Source organism: Trachemys scripta, chromosome 1 (assembly GCF_013100865.1).
Source record: "Trachemys scripta elegans isolate TJP31775 chromosome 1, CAS_Tse_1.0, whole genome shotgun sequence".
In the NCBI taxonomy this organism is placed as follows: Eukaryota; Metazoa; Chordata; order Testudines; family Emydidae; genus Trachemys; species Trachemys scripta.
The window spans coordinates 74065312-74086763 of record NC_048298.1 but is presented as its reverse complement, the minus strand read 5'-3'; the positions used below and the strand labels follow the sequence as shown (position 1 = coordinate 74086763).

At 39.6% G+C, this 21452-nt stretch overlaps 1 protein-coding gene across 5 annotated transcripts in view; it reads left to right on the top strand.

The window, feature by feature from the left end:
* The window catches only part of SLC6A15 (solute carrier family 6 member 15), a 51140-nt gene extending 31464 nt beyond the window's left edge, over nt 1–19676 (top strand). For all 5 annotated transcript variants that reach the window (XM_034772287.1, XM_034772271.1, XM_034772279.1 and 2 more), the window contains 8 exons: nt 5041–5222; nt 7965–8075; nt 10931–11172; nt 11277–11469; nt 12131–12323; nt 14938–15097; nt 18093–18255; nt 19018–19676. In XM_034772287.1, the coding sequence (XP_034628178.1) occupies nt 5041–5222; nt 7965–8075; nt 10931–11172; nt 11277–11469; nt 12131–12323; nt 14938–15097; nt 18093–18255; nt 19018–19389 (1616 nt within the window). In that variant the 3' untranslated portion in view covers nt 19390–19676. The remainder of the gene's footprint in view (nt 1–5040; nt 5223–7964; nt 8076–10930; nt 11173–11276; nt 11470–12130; nt 12324–14937; nt 15098–18092; nt 18256–19017) is intronic.
* Nucleotides 19677–21452: the final 1776 nt, after the last annotated feature.

Here is a 21452-nt window from a genome sequence, read left to right as displayed (position 1 = left end):
TAGCTAATTTTAGAAATCTCACATTGGTACCTTCTTTGCATTTTGTTAAGTCACCTGTGAAACTGTTCTTAAAACGAACATGTGCTGGGTCATCATCCGAGACTGCTATAACATGAAATATATGGCAGAATGCGGGTAAAACAGAACAGGAGACATACAGTTCTCCCCCAAGGAGTTCTGTCACAAATGTAATTAATGCATTATTTTTTTAATGACCATTATCAGCATGGAAGCATGTCCTCTGGAATGGTGGCCTAAGCATGAAGGGGCATGTCAATGTTTACCATTTCTGGCACATAAATATCTTGCAACGCTGGCTACAAAAGTGCCATGTGAATGCCTGTTCTCACTTTCAGGTGACATTGTAAATAAGAAGCAGTCAGCAGTATCTCCCATAAATGTAAACAAACATGTTTGTCTTAGCGATTGGCTGAACAAGAAGTAGAACTGCGTGGACATGTAGGCTATAAAGTTTTACATTGTTTTGATTCTGAGTGCGGTTATGTTACAAAAAAATCTGCATTTGTAAGTTACACTTTCATGTTAAATAGATTGCACTACAGTACTTGTATGAGGTGAATTGAAAAATACTACAGTAAAAGCTGTTTTATCCAGCACACCTCCAGCTGGGAAGCTCTATAAACCAGCATTTCTGATCTTCATTGAAATTCCAGTTTATAGTCTGGTTGGTGTGGGGCCAGCAGGGGCTTGGGGCACAGGAGGGGGTGTGGAGCGCAGGCCCTGGGATGGAGTTTGGTTGTGGGAGAGGGTTTGGGCCGTGGGAGGGAGTGCCGTGACCTGTCCCGGCTGTTCCTAGGCGGAGGCATTGCAAGCAGCTTTGCGCGCTGCCCCTGTCCTGCCCTGAGTGCTAGCAATGCAGCTCCCATTGGCTGGGAACTGCAGCCAATGGAAGCTGCGGGGGTGGTACCCGCGGGTGGAGGCTCAGGCAGTGTGCAGAACTGCCTGTCGTGCCTCCACTAGGAGCAGCTGGGACAGGTCGCTGCTTGCAGGGAGCCACTCCAAATGAGCAGCCTCGAGATCTGGCACCCCGCACCCCCTCCCGTGCCCCAAACCCCCTCCTGCACCCAAACTCCCTCCCAGAGCCCGCTCCCCACACCTCCTCTCCCACCCAAACTCCTTCCCTGTTAGATAACCAGCATTTTTCACTTACCGGCACCCCCTATTCTTCCTAACATGCTGGACAAAACAGTTTTTACTGTATTTCTTTTATAATTTTTACATTGCAAGTATTTGTAATAAAAAATAATAATATAAAGTGAGAACTGTACACTTTGTATTCTGTGATGTAATAGAAATCAATATTTTTGAAAATGTAGAAAAACATCCACAAATATTATTAAATTTCAATTGGTATTCTGTTGTTTAACACTGAGTGCGATTAATTTTTTAATTATGATTAATTTTTTTGAGTTAATCGCGTGAGTTAACTACGATTAATTGACAGCCCTACTTTTTTTTAACCTACTATTCTTTAAGTAACACCTAAGATTAATGTAACTGAAAGAGACTAGAGAAAAAGATATATTTTCTGTGTATTTTTCAGTTATTTTGCTTTGTATATTTGACAGCATGCCATGTATAGTCCGTTTCCATGGGTGGCAGGTGGAGCCCCCCCTTCGGGAAGGCTAGCCCCCATCTCTGCCTCTTCTGCCCACCTCCCACCCCCTGCGGATGGTACCCCGATACCCCCTTCCCCCTCCCCACAACCGGAGCCACAAGCCCCCCTCTCCTGCAGGAGCCCCTCCCCCTCTGCCAGAGGAGCTCCGGGCCAGCCGAAGCCCTGAGCCCCCCCCAACACACACCTGCCCCAGAGTCCCAAGACCCTCATGGCCAGAGGAGCCATGGGTCAGCCGCCCTTTGCAGCCATGCTGTGCCTCCCCAAACCCAAAGCGACCCTGCGGAAAAAGTGTCTCTTCTGTAAAAAGAACATGAGCTTTTGATATGCCCCATGCAGGTTCCGGGGAGGCTGAGGAGGCAGTATGTGCTACTCAGCTTCCTGGCTTCATCAGTAATATCCCTGGACTCCAGAGTGATTACTGATCAATGCGGGAAGCTGAGTAGCAGATACTATCTTCTCAGCCACCCCAGAACCTGCATGGGGCATAATAACAAGCAAAAACATCCTCCAGCAAACCTGCAACAGGGCGTCCAGCAGCAGTGGCTGCCCCATGGGAGGCTGAGTTGGCATATTATACTCGCCGTCCATGTCCATTTCCCTCTTTCCCCTATATAATGCTTCAGTTATCACTTTAGCTTCATCTGAGATTTTTATACAGTACAAGGGGAGAGAAATGTTTTTTTCAAACCATTCCAAATATTGACAGGAGGATTCAGGGACAGATGTCTGGTCTGTACAGGTGTCAGTATTGTCCTGAGACTTCCTTTACCTCATTGAAAGAAACACTGACTAGATTTTAAACCTAAAATAAGGCAGATATGGCATTATGATGCATAAAAAGAAAAATAAACCACCTCATGTCTAAGACAAATAGGCAGACTTTGCAAAAGGCCTAATAATGTAAAAAGGTCATTTGAAGGGTAACTGGGTTGGTTGAATGCTGTCCTCTTAGGAAATGTTTTGATGAGGAAAGTTATAGGCTAAACTATAAATATACTTTTCTAATTTTAATAGTGAGTTTTATATTTACTTTGACTTCGAAGATGTAATCTCAGAGGAAACTTTTCTATATTTAATACTGTATGTCAAAGCTCCCTGTGGCTACAACAAGGTGTTTTCTTTGAAGACATAGTTGTACATTGATAAGATTTGGATTATATTTTCCAGTAATGATTTCAGTGGCATGTTTGTTCAGTGTCCTAATGAAATTAGACAACAGAAAGCCCAAAAGAACCAGTGAGTTAAACAATGTTATGTCTGACTCATAAATAAGCAGGAATCAGAGAATTAGTGATTGGTTTATACTCATAATGCCATAATCCTATCCTGGCACATTATGAAACACAACTAAGTGCTCCTTATACCTAGGATTTGATTACCTCATGATGATCTGACCATACACCTAGAAGTAGGAAACATTTCTTTTGATTTTTTTAATTTTTATTCTTATCTTAAATATTCAGTGTGTGCTGGGGTTTTTTTTCTGCATGAAGAAGATGACCAGGGTAATTTGAAATGTTGCAAATAATTTCTTTATGAAGTTTTTTCCCAGTTTTGATTGCTTCTTCAATACCTGGAGGCAGATCCCCAGTTCATATAAGTTGTCATAGCTTCATAACTGCCAGGCAAACGTGTACTAGCCATAATGGAGCTAGGACAATTTATACCAGCTCAGGATCTGCCCTTTGTATTAATTAGATTTAAAATAAACCTCTTTCCTCCATAAGCTATTTTGATTCAAGAGCTAGATTAGAAATGCTATCATTTTAAAATGTAAGTGAATTTTATAAGTCTTTTTTTTTTAAATCCTTTAAAATACATTTTAACTATTCTGTTTGATAAGTATAAGATTACTGGAAAACTCATAGTAGCATTACAGTACTATAAAATATCACTACTGTAATACACATAACCACTTTCAGTTCAACAGAACAATATAGGACCCTGTTTTCAAGTGCTTTAACACTTTGGTATCATTAAATCATTATTTTGACTTGTAAAATAGTCATTTATGTGCCTACCTGCCAGACTGTGTGTGTGTGTGTGTGTAAGATATGGATATTCTGTTGAGGCACCCTGTAAAAGAGCACTCACCTCTTGAGCACCTCCTAGTGACTGAACCCCTGCATGCTGCTGGCCAACCTTGCTGTGTCTTCAGTAGCTTGGCCATGTGGTCAAGTCAAAAAGTCCAAAATAATTCCTTCCAGGTATTAAAGAGTCCAATAACTAAACAGTCTATTTGCCCTCAGTCTTCAGCCCTGGCTCTGGGCCCTTTAAATATGGCGCATTGTTTGGGCTCCCAGATAAGGCCTCTCCTCTTCCTGGCATTTATGCCACTTTACAAGTGGCCCATAAGGGAACCCAGGCACATCCCCTCCTCTGGGGGCCCACCTAAGGACTCTATACACAGCAGCCACATACTGCTTACTCCAATCCTCTGCTGCGGTTTCCCTGGGCCTCTTCCTCCCAGGCCCTTCCGGCTTTATCTCAGGGCCAATGTCTGCAATCTCAAGAGTATGTGCAGCCAGCCTTAAACTCTGGCTACTTGTCAGGCTCCTTTGGCTAGAGAGGAGCCCCCTTCCTCATTCCTCTGGTCCCATCCAGCAACGGATCTGCAAAGGCCCTGCAGCTCCTTTTATCTAAGCCTGCTGGGCTCTGATTGGCTGTTGCTTGTCCTTCTAGCCATTGGAGGACAAGTCTCTCTAGCTTCCAAGATGGCTTCTACAGTGAGGCCTCTCTAGGCAGGCCTGGAGGACTCACCTTTGCTGCCTTTCCCTTCCACCTTGCTGCTTCCTGGGGTAGGGTGTAGCAGAGCAGTGGGGCCTCCAGCAGGGGGCCATGAAGGCCTAGTACATCCCATCACACACCCTTATTTGAAAATGGCTTCACCATATTTATTTAAAAATTAACATCATCTACATTTCAGAATAACTTTATAGTAAATTACTTTCCATAATGATAATGGAAAACCTGGCACATGATTCACAGCTTTATAATGCAAAAAGTCTAATTTATGCATAATTGATTAAATTCAACTTTGTGCAGAAAACTATGTCCAAGGCCTTTGCACTACTCAAAGTCCTATTTTGAGGGCTTACATGGGATTTAAATGATTCATAGGCTTTGGGTTGGTGTTCTGCGCACAAATGAATTTCACTTCTGGGGAGTACAGTTGGGTATTTTTTCAAGGGCCGTATTCAAAACTTTCCATTCAGTAGGCCTCAGATTCCATCTTTGAACTGTGATATTTTCATATTAATAGACTTTAAAATGATGCCCCCATGGTAATAAAATATATAAGAACTAATTCAAGGTTGCTGTGATGCTTTGCTGTAAGATTGTGAAGGTACTTTTTACCCAACGTCCAAAGATCAATAATGATTTGTTGACTTTTTTGCCAGTTGTGGAGCCTGAGTGTGAAAAAAGCTCTGCTACCACCTATTACTGGTACAGAGAAGCACTGAACATTTCCAACTCTCTCTCAGAGAGTGGGGGTCTGAACTGGAAAATGACTCTGTGCTTGCTGGCTGCCTGGATTCTGGTTTGCCTGGCAATGATCAAAGGCATTCAGTCTTCAGGCAAAGTGAGTATATTCTTTATCTTAATTACAGTGTTTTACTTTCTGTACATTCTTACTTGCCACTTCCTTTGCCTACCCTCTCATAAAATCTGCATGGGCAGACTAAAGGTTGTGACTCATCTAGCATTTTTATAATCTCGGGTAGAGAACTGTTGGTACCTAAGCATTAAAACTGTAGACATAATGTATGGTTATAAAAAGAGAGGGAGTGTTGAAGTCTGAGAACCCTTTTTGTTTTCTTGTGACATAAATAATGCAGGTAATTTCACCTCTGTTTTATTGCATCACTGATACCTGTGCATACATTTGTGTATCAGATAAAGAGGTGAGATGGCTCTTACCACATCCATGCCCATTTACAGGATGGTATATTGGTTCCTTATGATCCATTATCATTTTGATCCCCTGTCTGACAGAGGTCCATGCTGCTGTAACATCCTTTATCATGAGGGCTGGATACAGCTCCCTTTGGAAGCCTTCATTGTTCCTTTTCAACCTTTTCGATTAGCCATCCCCTTTGGCTGCTGCTGCTGAGGAGGAGAGCGATAGATGCTACAGAGTAATTCTAATGCTTGAACTCTCTCTCATGTGTGCTCTCTGTGTCAAAGAGTCATTTGGGCCAGCAAGAAAGTAAAAGAGAGGACAAGCATGAAAATGACTCTATAGTCCAGTGGTGAGAGCACTGGGAGGTGGGGACTGAGGACCCAGCCCTCCTGTGTCAATGACTAATTATCCAGAGTGCACTGCTTCAGGAGGAGAACTCTCCCACATCAGAATATCCCATAGCCCAGTGGCAGATCCCTGCTCAAATCCCTTCACCTCCTCAGGGAGAGTGGGTCTTGAACTGTGAGTCTCCCACGTGCCAGGAGAATACTCTAATCACTGGGCTAAATGTTATGAGGGAAGTTGTCCTCTTCCTCTTTCTCCTGTCTGTTTTGTGTAAATTCACCTGAGGGGCCCAATCCATTAGCTGTGTTTGGAGGCTGTCCACCATCAGGCCCCACACATGACTGAGGAGACAAAAAGCCAATCTTCCCGGGATATGTGAATCGCTCTGGGGATTAGGTGGGAGATAGGCGCCTAGAGTGAAGCAGCAGTGTACATTCTCAGAGGCAGAGTCATAGGCATCTAAGGAAATTTTACAGTAAAATCTTAGGTGCCGCGTGAGTTTAGGCACCTACAGGGTTCAGTGGAAATTTTATGCATCACAGTAATTCTTAAAACTGGGACTGTCAATAAAATTACATGTGAGTGTAAATGTTAACAGGGTTGGGTCATAAATCGGGCTATCTTAACTAGCATTTAGAAAGAAGACACCTGCGGAATGCTGCAGGAAGGTCTGAAGTTTATGGAGGGGCATTTTGGGGTGGACCTAGAAGGTGGCAATGGCAATAATCCTCCCCCCAGGTTCGTCCTCCAGTTATTCCTGATCCTAAGTGAATCTGCAAAATTTGTATTTAACATGACTGGAAGTACTCACCTAGAACTTCCACCCATAATCTCCTGCCCTGGAGGCAAGAGGACTGAGTCATAATGTCAGGCTGTATTATAAAATACTAGCCAAATTTAAGGGAATTCATCTTTCCTCTACATACAGCCCCAGATAAGAAAAAAACAATTGCCCTTAAGACTGGCTGGTTCTGGCACCTCATTGTTGATAGCATCATCTGCCCAGTTCTTTGCAATCAGAAAATCTTGTGATAGGATGTTACATCAGATCATGGGGAATTATCACATGCCTCTTTAGCATATTTCAGTAACAGAAATTATTTAAGTGTGGCCTGTTTTGACACATAATAAAACGATTGAGTTTTTCAAGCACCAAACCCATTTACTAGCCTTTTCAAGAACAGATAAGGAATGAAAGATAGCATTTCACTTACTGGATACTGTTTTCTTTCCAATATGAGATCAGATAAGTTAACAATAAAGCAAAAAGATATTTATCACAAGGGGTTACAAATACCTCAGAAAATTAAGCTTTATGCTTGTAACACCAAATGAAGTCAGCCCTCAAGTATAAAGTAAAAACCTGGTCCTTAGCTGCATCAGTGCTGTAGAGTGTAGGAGTAGGGTTCTCCTGGCTCAGAAAGTTGGTCTGGATTGTATTCTAGGGCTCTAAAGTGTATTAACTTCTCTGCCTACTCGCCCAGTGAGATGTGATCTTCAGGTGACGGGGAATGGTCCAATCCCTATGCAACATGGCTGAAATCCCATGGATTTTGGGGCATTTGCACACTGTTTTGGGCTCCCCTTCCTTCTTGGCAGTACACATTATTTGGTGGGGTGAAGCCACTGGGCTACCTGTTATCCCTCTTCCAAAGGGAGTACAAGTTGCAGATTATAACAATGCTGCAAAAAGCAGCCACTTTCTTCATCTTGATTTCTGCCTGAAACAGAGTACATTTAGAAGCAGAAGCAAAGTCCTTAAGAGTGGCTGCTCTCCACTCCTCTCATCAGGACTGACATACCCATTGGATTTCCATGAAATCCCAATTCTGTGTTGTTCAGCCAACCAGACCAGATGTTGTACTATAACTTTTTCTGCAATTTGGGGAACCATTTGAGCAATGTTACCTTACTTTTGCTCCATTCTGCCCCATAGAGGGGAACAGAGAGTCTGTCTTGCAATTTAATCTTGGTCATGCAATTGTACCATGAAAAGACACTGACTATAGAAAATGAAACTCTGAAAAAAAAACCACGCCATGCATGTCTTTTTAATGTTCTTTTAATGTTTTTCAGATCATGTATTTTAGTTCCCTTTTCCCTTATGTGGTACTTATATGCTTTCTAGTCAGAGGACTGCTCTTAAATGGTTCCATGGATGGAATTCGTCACATGTTTACACCTAAGGTATGTGCTTAGTTTCCATTGAATGTGCACTTATGGCTTCAATGGCAAATTGTTCATTTATGAATTCTCTGAATAATAAAACACTGGGCTTAGCAGCCTTCTTTCAGGGCCTGCTCCTGCTCCCATTGTAATAAATGGGACATTTTCCATTGACTTCAGTGGCACAGGATCAAGCCCTTAGAGCCTACCTGCTCAGAAACACATACGGGCTCTGTTCCTGTTTCTGTACAAGTCAGTTCTACAGTTGAGTTCAGTGGAAGCAGGACTGGCCCTCACAGATGAATATTAAATAATATATGATAAAATTGAAGGGGTTATCGTGGCCAGAGAAAAATAACAAGAAGGTTACCCCTTGTTTGAATGTCAGGAGCACCATCAGTAGGTTAAAACGACCTGTGTTAGCAATCATATTGTTTTTTACTTGCATGATAGTAATGCTAAGATTCCCTAACTGAGATCCAGGCCCATTATGCTAGGCACTGTACAAACACATAGTGAGAGACAGTCCGTACCCTAAATTAGCTTACCAGCTAAATAGACAAGGCAGTTGCCGGGTGGTTGTGAGGAAGTGTTATCCCAATTTCTACAGATGGAAAACCAAGGCACAGAGATATTAAGAGACTTGTCCATGGTCAGACAGGAAACCTGTAGCAGAGGCAGGAATTGAACTGCGAGCTCCTGAGATGTAGTTGAGTGCTTTAAAAGAGAGCTCCTGATTTGCAGTTCAGTGCTTCAAACACAAGACTATCTTTCTTTTAATCATAAAAACACTCTGGAGCCAGATCCTGAAGGAAGCTAAGCTCCCCAGCTCCCACTGAGCAAAAGGAATTCAGCATCTCTTAGGAGTTGGCCAATCATGATTTAAACATAGTTATGAGTACATTACAAATAATACTGATGATTTTTTAATTAAAAGAGGTTAGTAATAAAATTGTTCAAGTAAATAATGTTTAAAGAAAAATTTTATTCTTAATATTTTCTATTGGTCTCTAGATATGTGTCTCAAAACCTGATTTTCATTACTCTCGAGTGATGGTGTAAATACAGGAGAGGATAATGTTGTTTGCAGTATATATAACTAGAAGATTGTCACTTGAACATTGGCTTGATGTAGATAGAGTAGCAAACGAAATATATATGGGCCTGATTCAAAGCCCATTAAAGTCAGTTACTTGGGGAGAAATATCACAGTATATGGAGAAATGTTTCCTTATACTGCACAAAAACTGAAATGAAAATGCTCTATATTAACAGAGTAAATAAAAATGTGAAAAAAAATGTTCTGACATGCTGGTAGGAATTAAGAGTGTATATTTAGCTCCATCTAGTGATCAAGCACTAGAAATGATTGTGTGATAGATACACACAACATTTGAAGTACACCTCTACCCCGATACAACGCCGTCCTCGGGAGCCAAAAAAAATCTTACTGCGTTATAGGTGAAACCGCGTTATATCAAACTTGCTTTGATCTGCCGGAGCGTGCGGCCTTGCCCCCCCGGAGCACTGCTTTACCGCATTATATTCGAATTCGTGTTACATCGGGTCGCGTTATATCGGGATAGAGGTGTATCTGTAGAGTACGGCATATCTGTTTGTACCATTTGTAATTACAGTACTGTGCATCTTTACAGAAAAATATATATTTCCACCTTCACACTAAAGATCCATTTGTCAGGACTTCCAGGACCAGAATTAGATTTATGAAAACAGCTCCTTTACAGTTTACATATGATATATATAATCTTGCAGTTTTTACAGGAAGTTGGAAACTTTTCTAAAATTGTATTAAAGTAACTTGAGGCATATTTTGCTTAAAGTAAGGAAAAACAATAAATTAATGTAACTATTTTGATGCTTTTATTTTCTTATAAAACTAATGAAATTTAAATACAAAGTATGTCATCAAAATTAAGGTCTTTTAATGTTATATATAATTTCATAACATACTTATGAAGGTATGGTTCAGTTTGATCTCAGTAGACAAATCTAATACGTCCAACATAACCATCAACTTCTGACCTTCTTTGAGATCTATGGAAGAAAAACAACACATATAAGAACTAGACAGTGTTGTTATTCTGTTGTGATCTACTAATTGGGTAGATCCAAGGTTAAAACAGTATAAATTATCTAGTTTCACCAAAGGCATTCATTGAAATTGGATTGGCTAAAGAAGCAATGCAAATGGAATTTACAATCAAATTTCAGTGCAGGGCCAAATTTTCACTTGGATATGTGATCTGTTTAAGTCAGTGAGAGGTTTATGTGTATATTTGAAGACAGAATTTGACCCACAGATATCAGCAAAGATTATAGTGGCCAGAGTTTAGTCTGCTCATTGAATCTTTCTGCACAGACTATAATGTAAGTGCATTCACAGAACTCTCTCTTGTTAACACAACAGAATTCCATATGATGCTTCATGTAATTCATTTTTGCTATTCAAACAATCTTCAACATACTTTATTTTAATTTTATAAAGGAATTGTATCCCAAAATATCTTAACAATTGCAACTCAAATCAATTAACCCAGTTAAACTAGAAACATACTACAATTTGGCCTCCAATACCAGGGTACAAACTAGCTACTATTTTAACAATGAACATAGCTGGCCAACAGTGCCTCATTATGTTCCTTTTGGACTGGGTGTAAAGCCAGTGGAAATCTTGGTCCATACATTCCTCCAGTGGTAGAATTAATATTCAGCTTTTGTTCTAATACTATATAAATAAATTTGTGCTTTAGCATTTTAGTTTGTGTGGGTTATCTTACAGGATTGTATGTTGTCTATCCATACAAAAGAAGTACTGTATTTTGTAGCTGACATATATTGTGTCTAATTTCAAACAGCTTGAAATAATGCTGGAGCCCAAGGTCTGGAGAGAAGCTGCTACTCAGGTGTTCTTTGCCTTAGGGCTTGGATTTGGTGGAGTCATTGCCTTTTCAAGCTACAACAAGAGAGACAACAACTGCCATTTCGATGCTGTTCTGGTGTCCTTCATCAATTTTTTCACTTCTGTACTGGCAACTTTGGTGGTGTTTGCTGTCCTGGGCTTCAAAGCAAATATCATAAATGAGAAATGCATTACCCAGTATGAATATTCATTTTTTTCCTTCATTTTTATGGTATATTTCACTTAGGAATTCACACAAGAAATCCTCTGATTTATTATCACTATTTCATTGTGTTTTACAGAAATTCAGAAAAGATTTTAAATCTTTTGAAAATAGGCAATCTGAGCCAGGATATGATCCCCCATCATATTAATTTCTCTAGCATTACAGCAGATGATTACAATTTAGTTTATGACATCATTCAAAAAGTTAAAGAAGAAGAATTTCCTGCTCTTGGCCTGAAATCCTGTCAGATCGAAGATGAGCTTAATAAGGTTAGAATGATATTTGTGTCTTCAATGCAAAAATTATGAATGAGTAGGTATTTTATTAGCCATCTGCTACTGTGAAATACAAAGAATGCAATATTGTATATCTAAAATTGGCTTTATTTTCTGAACAGCCTCATCTGTAAACAGATGGGCCTCATCTAAAGCCCCAATCAGATTTTTTTGGATCAGGCCCCTAATCAGTGTCTCTGCATTGAGCTACTGTATGCTATGGTCCTGAGATCAGATATACTGATCTGAGATCATAAAATATAATGAGCCTGATTTTCAAACATTTAGAGAATGCAATGTTATGGGTGGGAGCAGGGCAGGCTCCAGGGTTTTGGCCGCACCAGGCAGCCAAAAAAAAAAAAAAAAAAAAAGCCGCAATAGTGATCTGTGGCGGCAATTCAGCGGAAGGTCCTTCGCTCCGAGCGGGAGTGAGGGACCGTCCGCCGAATTGCCGCCGAATAGCTGGACCTGCCACCCCTCTCCGGAGTGGCCGCCCCAAGCACCTGCTTGCCAAGCTGGTGCCTGGAGTGGGAGGCAGAATTTGTGTACGCAAGCTTACAAAAATATGTAAATAAATACTGACCCACTGTTACTTTGACTCACAGTTTGCTTTGTTGTCTCCATTAATCATCTCATGTGGATTTCTTATTGACAGGCTGTTCAAGGCACCGGTTTAGCTTTTATTGCCTTTACAGAAGCAATGACCCACTTCCCTGCTTCTCCTTTCTGGTCAGTGATGTTCTTCCTCATGCTGGTAAATTTGGGACTTGGCAGTATGTTTGGAACCATTGAAGGAATCATCACACCTATTGTTGATACCTTCAAAGTGAGGAAAGAAATTCTTACTGGTGAGTTTTACAAGTTTTCATCTCTCATTAGCCCAATAAAATAGGTCTCCTTCTTTGGAGAAGAATAAGAGGTATTTCATGTTTTTATTGGCATGAAGAGTTGCACCATAGAATATAGTATAGTGTAATGTAACTGCAGACCAGTCTGTACTCTCTATTCCCCACCCCCCTATACATAGCTCCATAAAGAATTTTTATTGTGTGTAATTCAAGTTGTATAACAGTTTCCATTGTGAGCTCCTTTAAAGTCAGTCATTCTTAAGTCCCGCAAAATGTTCGCCATTCAAGCATAGATAAGTATGACAGTGTAAATAGAAAAGAATGAAAAAAATAAATATAAAATGCTAAAAGTTATGCACAAAGAGGAATGAAAGTTTCACATGCAGCCTTAATAGTGGCTTGTCCTGATTTATGAGTGATTAATGGGGCATCCTTAACCATCTTTTACTAATCTTTTCTTTGGATAGAGAAAAAAAATGAGGTAAAGAAATAAACGGTGAGATGAAATTTGCAGTTCAGAAAGTCTATAGAACTACCACAGTGGACCAAGCAAATTGCCCACTCACTCTGATTGCCTACTGCCAGAAATGTCCTATGTCAGATATTTATGAGGAAGATAGCATCCCTGCACCCACCATTCATAAAAAATACTTTTTTACTGAGAGTTAGGCCTGACCAGTAATGCACTGGGCTCCCATGGGCTCCTATACAATTTTGAAAATCCCACTAGGCACCTGTCTAAATCTTAGGTGCCTGAATAGCTTTAAAAATCTGGCCTTGGAGGACTTAGTTAACAAGGAAACATGTGCTTCAGCTGTTTGCTTGATCAGGGCCTTACAATTTTCACAAAGGCTAATCAGCAGATATTCATGAGTGCTGAGCCATTGAATAGAAATGCTCACCACTTCTGAAACACAGTCCTTAAGTTCTTTTGCTTCTTTAAAACCCTATCAAATAACTCGTGTAACATTAATATAGTTTGAAAATTAGCTACTTGTTCTGAATGTGTATATGAATGCCTTGTTGCCACGTAATACAATTTTAGCACTTCACAATAAAATGTTTTCAGAATTGATCTCTAATCTCCAAATTCTACCCTGGATTACATCCCATCCAATGCCAGTTGAATTGCACAGCATAAACACCAACAGGAGAATTTGGCATGAAGAGTCATAGATACCCACACATCTGCAATTTTGATTAAAGTGGTTCCTGCATTTGTAACTTGCAGCATTATGGGCCTGATTCAGCAAAGCACTCAAGTATCTTCGAATCTCCATTGCCTTCACTGAGACTTATCATATGCTTAAATACTTAGGGGTGTATGTGTTCAGTGACATTAGTGCTATCATCAGAGTCTCCATATACAGATTATTGCATACTCTGGCTATCTACAACATGAAGGCACAGAGGGAAGAGTTAACGATTCAGGGATAATCTAAAGTCTGAGGGTGGGATTTTCCAAAGCACACAGTATGGGGCTAAATCTGTTTCACTGAAGTTTCTAGGATAACTCATATTGATTTCAGTAGGAGCAATTAGGCCAGTGCTGAGGCCTTTTGAAGATTCCACACTAACTTTCCCTGCTTTTGTCAATTTGTGTTGGGCCCTGAATGCTATGGTTAACATCCATTTTTTATTTTAATAGCTGTTTCTTCTGCAATGCTTTAATTTAAAACTTTTTTCTCCAAAAGACATTAATAAAGTAAACAACTGTGGCTACATGATAAAAAAAGATACATTTATTTTTATATGACCGTATTTACAAAATTATTGTTCTCTTTCCTTACAGTACTTAAGTCAATACATATATTGGCTGGAGTATAACAAGTGACCTTTATGGGATACTGTTACACTTTGGGGCCAATCCTACAAGTCTTATCTGTTCGGAGTACAACCAACTTCAAATTCTTCCAGAATTTGTCTCACTGTATTACTATTGTAGGGTCCAGTCCTGCTCCCACTGAAGCCAATGGCAGAAATCCCATTGACTTTCATCACTGAATTTCATTGACTTTGGGATGGAGATTTCCTGCTGGACTTTAGAAGAAGAAAAGATTATGATGCTGTTGCTCTGAAAGCAAGTAAATGCAAATAGTTCCCATGGCAAGTGAATGCAATCTGAATCAAAGTGGCAGTGAATGATTCTACCTAGTAAACCTATATAGTTGTTTGGTTTTAAAAAAATTGGTCTAAAATTTTGACGCACTTAACTTTAGTTGATGGAAAGAGAGAACTAAGGACCAGTTCACAGCATGCACTGCATTAAGCGTACTGTTTTCCTGGATTCTACCCTTACATTCACTTTAAGTGTCTAATGATAAATAGTCCTTGATTCAGCAAAGAACTTATTTTGCTGAATCAGGGCTGCCTTACATTCTAGTAATTACTTCAAATTTTTGACTGTTTGCTGCCTAGGGAATGGCTAAGATTCCTTTGATGGCTTTACTGTGCCAGTGCAAAGGTGGGAAGAAAAGAAGGGAAAACTAGTGTCAGCCTAGAATAAAGCAAAACAGTAATTATTTTGATGTTTGGTAACTCTTTCTTCCTTCCTTCCTTTCTTTCTCTGATGCATGATTATGGTTACAATTCTAATTTCTGTCCTTTGTTCCAGTCATCTGCTGTCTGGTGGCGTTTTTAATTGGCCTGATCTTTGTGCAGCGCTCTGGAAATTATTTTGTCACAATGTTTGATGATTACTCTGCTACTCTGCCTCTACTTATTGTGGTCATTTTGGAGAATATTGCCATTTCTCAAGTTTATGGGATAGACAAGTAAGTTCAGGAAATGGAGTTGCTCCTTTCTGTGATGGTTAATATGTTGATGCTTTTCATCATTATCCTTGTTATTGTTTTAGTTGTGTAGGATCAGCAGCCCACTGGATGAGGTAAAGACAGATCCCTGCCCCAAAGAGCTTTCAAATTATCTAGGCAGCATACAAAAACAGAGAAGGGAAGGGGAATGATGAACTGAAGAGTGAAATCAAGTCTTCATCTTGGGGTTGTTTTTTTCTTGTGTGTGTAGGTACATTATTTCTGGTAGGTTATGGGTGTCAGGGTGGGTGAGCCTGTGGTTGTAGGACTCCTGAGGGAAGTGCATTTTTAAGGATGGATTTGGAGAATATATTGGACCAGCGTAGGAGGAGGGTTCTAAATCTATGGGGGCAGTATGGAAGAAGGCCTTCAAGCACGAGTAGTAGAGGGACACAGAGGGTTGATTAGACCAGTGCAACAGAGAAGAGGAAGTCAGTGGCAAGAGACAAGGTCAGAGAGATGGGAAGGATGAGAAAGGTCTTGAAGTCAAGGAAGAGGTGTATAAATTTGATCTACACAGCAAGGGGAAGCCAATGGAAGGATTTCAAGAAGAGCTAAACATACTTAGAGTAGTGGGTGAGGAACAATATATGATTTTTGACAGATTGAATTATTTGACAATATGACATGAGAGATAGTCTCTCAAGTTGGAAGGCGCCAGCCCATTTAAGGCTTTTTAGGTCAAAATCAACACATTAATTAGACTAAAAATACAGAAACCAACAGTCAGCCAGTGCAGATCCTGGAACTCTAATGTCACACACTCTCATCAAGGTGCACTACTTACTAGACTGGCTACTGCATACTACACCAGCTAAAGTTTCTAGATTGAGTCAAGATAAAGTCCCATGCAAAATGCATTGCATTAATCTAGTCTTGAGGTGTCACAGGCATGGATCAGGGTACCCAGATCCAAATTCAAAGGAAACAGTTTCAATCAACTAGTCAGCGCAGATGATGAAAAGAATATGGCTTTGTTGTAAATCTAGACTCAGATTTAATAATCTCGAAGCATTGACCCTACATATGTCAAATGCATTTGTCTCCTATCTTGATTTATCAGTCCAAGGTATTACTTTGTCAGTGGTTCCACGGGGTATCCTGATGATTCAACTGAAAGTGTCTATGAGCCACGGCATGTACTGTAGTCCAGCATTCAGACTGACCTGTGAACTCATTGCTAAGCTCTATACATCACTGATGGTGTATATTTCCCCACACTAACCTTAGTATGGAACCCAATATTATTTGCAGAGACCACTTGAATCGAAAGCACTCAAACTGTCATTGACAAGTAGCTATTAATTATCAGGCCTAGGAGCTTCAGTCAAAGGTCAGGACCACATTGTGGTAGATGCTGGGCAAACAGTACAAAAAGGCAGTGCCTGCCCCATAGAGCTAATAATCTAAGTGTAAGAAAAGAGACAGCAGGTGGATACAGACCGACGGGGGAACACAGGAAACGTGAGACAATATTGATCAGCCTGATAGGCAGCAGTCTCAGCACAGCACCTAACCCTCAAGTTTTCTATAGGCATCACAGCAAAGGAGAGTTTGAGGGAGGTGACCTTGTGGATGCTTATGTGAAGCACCTCCCAAGCATGAGGAGCAGCATAGGAAAAAGTAAGAAAGTGTTTGAAAATGTAACACGTGGGTGATGAAGGCTGTCATCATTGACAGATCAGAGGCAGGAGATGACATCTTGACCGTATATGAGAGATGATAGGTAGTGTGGGGATAGGTCATGAAAAATCTTAAAAGTGAAGACAAGTAGCTTATGTTTGCTATGGTGGAGAAAGGGGAGCTATATACCAAGGGTTAAAGCCATTTGTGAAATCGGTTATTTTCACTGGTTTTAACTATGTCCTTTGCTCACAATGAAGTATATTCTCAGTGGTATGTTTCCAGGAATTAGATGAGATTTTATGTCATAGTAATCTTGCATGGGGCATTTCTTCCACAACGTTAATTACAGTAGAAGCATTTTGTTACAGTAACATTCAAATAGGGAAATGAAACAGCAAAAGTGTTAAAATGCCATCAGAGTTTGCTGACAAAACCCAAAAGGAACCAGTTCTAAGTTAACACACTCATTTTCTGCTGGCATTGGAGTATGTGTCCTTTTTCATCAGAAGTCCTAAAACAATAGGCTTGGTTCAAAACATATGTTGCACTATGAAGGCACAGTGGCAGAGTCAAGACCTCACACAGTCATTCAACAACTGATAAGGTGCAAAATGGTAGCTTGTTGATAATGTAATTTATTATAATATATAGCACACTTGAATTCCGAATTAGTTTTGTAACACCTGTTTTGTTCTTTCTGGTGCCGTACTTGTATGTGAATTCAAAAGCAATGGCACACGCCTAAATAGATATCCCAGCACAATATAAACACTTCAGTAGGTTTTGCGTTGGGTTCAGGGTAATATTTCTTTTTACACTTATACTGGTTTGGGGTAGCATCTTTGAACTAGCAGACAGCTGCAAGAATGGGTTGGAAAACTTATAACAGTGGGTTTTTTTCCCCTAATGTATCACCCCTAAACACCAGTGTTAAATCTTTCTGAGCTGAATACTGTGGATTTTCACAATGATTCATCAACATTCAAAATATGTTTCTTACTTATTTTAGGGTAATCTAATCTATATTTGTGACACACCAGGAACTAAATATTGCCCTAACATCATTTAGGAATCACACTCATTTCTGCTTGTGGCTTAATCAGGATTCAAACCTAAGTTTTCTAGCACTCTGAGTGAACTTGATCTGAGCTGATTCAACCCATTATTAATATAGGTACTATTTGTAAACCATATAATTGATCTAAGTGGAGATATTTCTATTTTTACACTTTATTGGTGTGCCTCTTGTTGCAAATTAGCTGATATGTCTCAACTACATACACTCAAAACCTCAGTTTCTGAACTAATAATAATGTGCATTTCTCCCCAGATTTATGGAGGACCTAAAGGATATGCTTGGTTTTTCTCCAAACCAATATTATTACTACATGTGGAAGTATGTTTCCCCTGTAGTATTGTTATTTTTGCTGGTAGCTAGTATTGTCCAAATGGGATTAAGTCCTCCTGGTTACAATGCATGGATTGAAGAAAAGGTAAGTAATTGCCAGAATAATGTAACATGTATTTAAAGTGCTTTTGCTAGCCCATGAAAAGACACTTTTGTAATTCATATAGTTCATTACAAATGTAAACATGGCCACTTTTGTTTCTAGTTATACTAATACAAAAACATCATTACCTTTAATATAGCATTGGTTCTTTCATTTCCAAAAAAAGGTAGTCACTGGCTGACACTTCCCTTTTATCCTTTGTGTCAGTGCTGATTTGTTAGGTTGCATGTGTGAGAGAGGGTGAAAGGGGGAGGTGTTAAGGCATTTGTTTGTTTGTTTGTTTGAATTAAAGCAGAATACACGGTGGTGGCACTGAGCTAGCATCAGTTGTTTCACCACTTTGTTGTCATCAGCTATCATAGAACTGAATATTCAGATTAGGCATTTCATGGCCACTCCCCCTGGAAGCTGGAACAGCATATCAGTGAATTGCTACTTTATAGAACAATCTATGATTGTCTAGTATAGTGGGATAAGGACATTCAGTTTCTAGGAAATCTAGCTATATGGTTTTTCAGCAAAGAATTGGTAATGTTCTGTTTTCTAGGTTTTTTGCAATATTAGCACTGCTTTTAGTGCTTATTTCATCTCATGTAGCAACACCAAATCTGGGGTTGATTGCTAATCAAAATTTGGGGGAAGTTAATGTGTGATATGAATAGGAGTTTCGTCTGGGTTAGGATTGCAAGCTTTGTCTCTTATTAAGTAACAATGTATTAATTGTGTTTCTCTTGGCCCGCATAGGCTACTGAGGAGTTCCTGAGCTATCCACCCTGGGGAATGATTGTCTGTATATCTCTGATGATATTGGCCATACTTCCAGTCCCTATAGTCTTCATAGTCCGCCGCTGCAATCTTATTGATGATAGCTCTGGTAGTTTGGCCGCTGTATCCTACAAAAGAGGACGGATAATAAAGGAGCCTGTTAATCTAGAGGGAGATGATGCAAGTCTGATTCATGGGAAGATTCCAAGTGAGCTGCCATCTCCAAATTTTGGTAAAAACATATACCGGAAACAGACTGGATCCCCAACGCTGGATACTGCTCCCAATGGACGCTATGGTATTGGCTATCTAATGGCAGATATGCCAGATATGCCAGAGTCTGACTTGTAGCTAGAGAACAAAATCACTTTTTTTTGTTTATACTGTATCACTAAACATTGGCTCTCTAAGAGAAGTTGTCTGCTTCACTTACTAGAGTGCGATCTCAGGTGTCCCCTAGCTACAGTCTTTAAAATATCATGACGGTACATACAGAGTGAAAATTCCCTTTGGATTGATCGTCTGGTTTTATATTGCATTAGAACATAAGAACAGCCATACTGGGTCAAACCAAAAGCCCATCCATGTCCTCTAACAGTGGCCAATGCCAGGTGCCCCAGAGGGAATGAACAGAACAGGCAATCATCAAGCGATCCATCCCCAGTCACCCAACCCCAGCCTCCATCAAACAGAGGCCAGGGACACCATCTCTGCCTATCCTGGCTAATAGCCATTGATGGACCTATCCTCCATGAATTTATCTAGTTCTTTTTTGAACCCTTTTATAGTCTTGGCCTTCACAACATCCTCTGGCAAAGAGTTCCACAGATTGACTGTGTGTTGTGTAAAGAAATACTTCCTTTTGTTTCTTTTAAACATGCTGCCTATTCATTTCATTTGCTGATCCCCTAGTTCTTGTGTTATGAGGAGTAAATAACACTTCCTTATTTACTTTCTCCACTCCAGTCATGATTTTATAGACCTCAATCAAATCCCCCCTTAGTCGTCTTTTTTCCAAGCTGAAAAGTCCCAGTCTTGTTAATCGTGCCTCATATGGAAACTGTTCCATGGCCCTAATCATTTTTGTTGCCCTTCTGTGAACCTTTTCCAAATCCAATATATATATATTTTTTAGATGGGGCAACCACATCTGCATGCAGTATTCAAGTATTCAACATGCGTTGATGTTTTCAGAGAACTATCCACAGTGACTCCAAGATCTCTTTCTTGAGTGGTAACAGCTAATTTAGACCCCATAATTTTGTATGTATAGCTGGGATTATGTTTTCCAATGTGCATTACTTTGCATTTATCAACATAGAATTTCATCTGCCATTTTGTAGCCCCATCACCCAGTTTTGTGAGATCCCTTTTGTAACTCTTTGCAGTCTGCTTTGGACTTGACTATCTTGAGTGTTGAAGGGAATACACACCACACAAAAAAATCAGTGATGGCCTAGGTCTGTCAAGATAGCAAAGATTTTTTTTAAATTTAATTTGAAAGCTTTATGTCTATAAAGTACAGTTGTTACCTCAGTTTGCAGCAGTTTCTCAACTGATGTAATATTTCTGACTTGGTTTAACTGAAAATCTCTTTTTTGATGTCAGGTTAACTTCCAAGTATTAGAAGTGAGCCTCAAAATAGTTCACCAAACCCATATTTCTTCACACAATTGTATATACATTATGTAGATATGCTGTACTTATTTTGTTAGCACTGATAATTACTTAGGCTATTAGCTGAGTACAAAATCTTGCAAACTATTTTCTTATGTAACAGCTGTATAGAAAAATAGTATTAGAAAACCAAGGAGGAGGCTTCTAATGGGAATACAAGAAAGATTCCCAGTTCACTGAGGACTGCTTAAGCTGTGGCTGTATATTTTATGTAAAATATTTTCTTTTTCAGTGTGAAAATGATGTAAGAGCGAGTCACTCCAAGACTCTTAAGGATTGTGCAGATTCTGCATTTTTTCTATGCTGTGTGCCTAAAAAAACCTTCTTGATATTTATTGTGGTTACAAGATTACATATATATTATATTTATATAATATACTTGTAATGTAAATATGTATATTAATACTGTATGTAATGGATTCAAAACTTGAAGCAAGATGGCTTTTTTAATTAGTCTCTTTCTGTTTTGCTTCTGGTTTATGCAAAAAGAAATCCTTGGTTTTTTTAGTGACTAAACGTTAAGAACTGTATGGCATTACATTTTAACCTATGAATAAAGAGAGTGAAAAAAAGATGTTTATTTGTTATCTCCTGATATTTTTTTTATAGTGTAACACTCTTGCCTATCAGCTGGGCCAGCTGAAAGAACAGTGTTCACAAACTGGAGAGAGGTGCTCAAAGCCTGTAAAAGCAAAAATATGTTTAACTGGGAGGTCATGTTTTCATTAAATTATTGC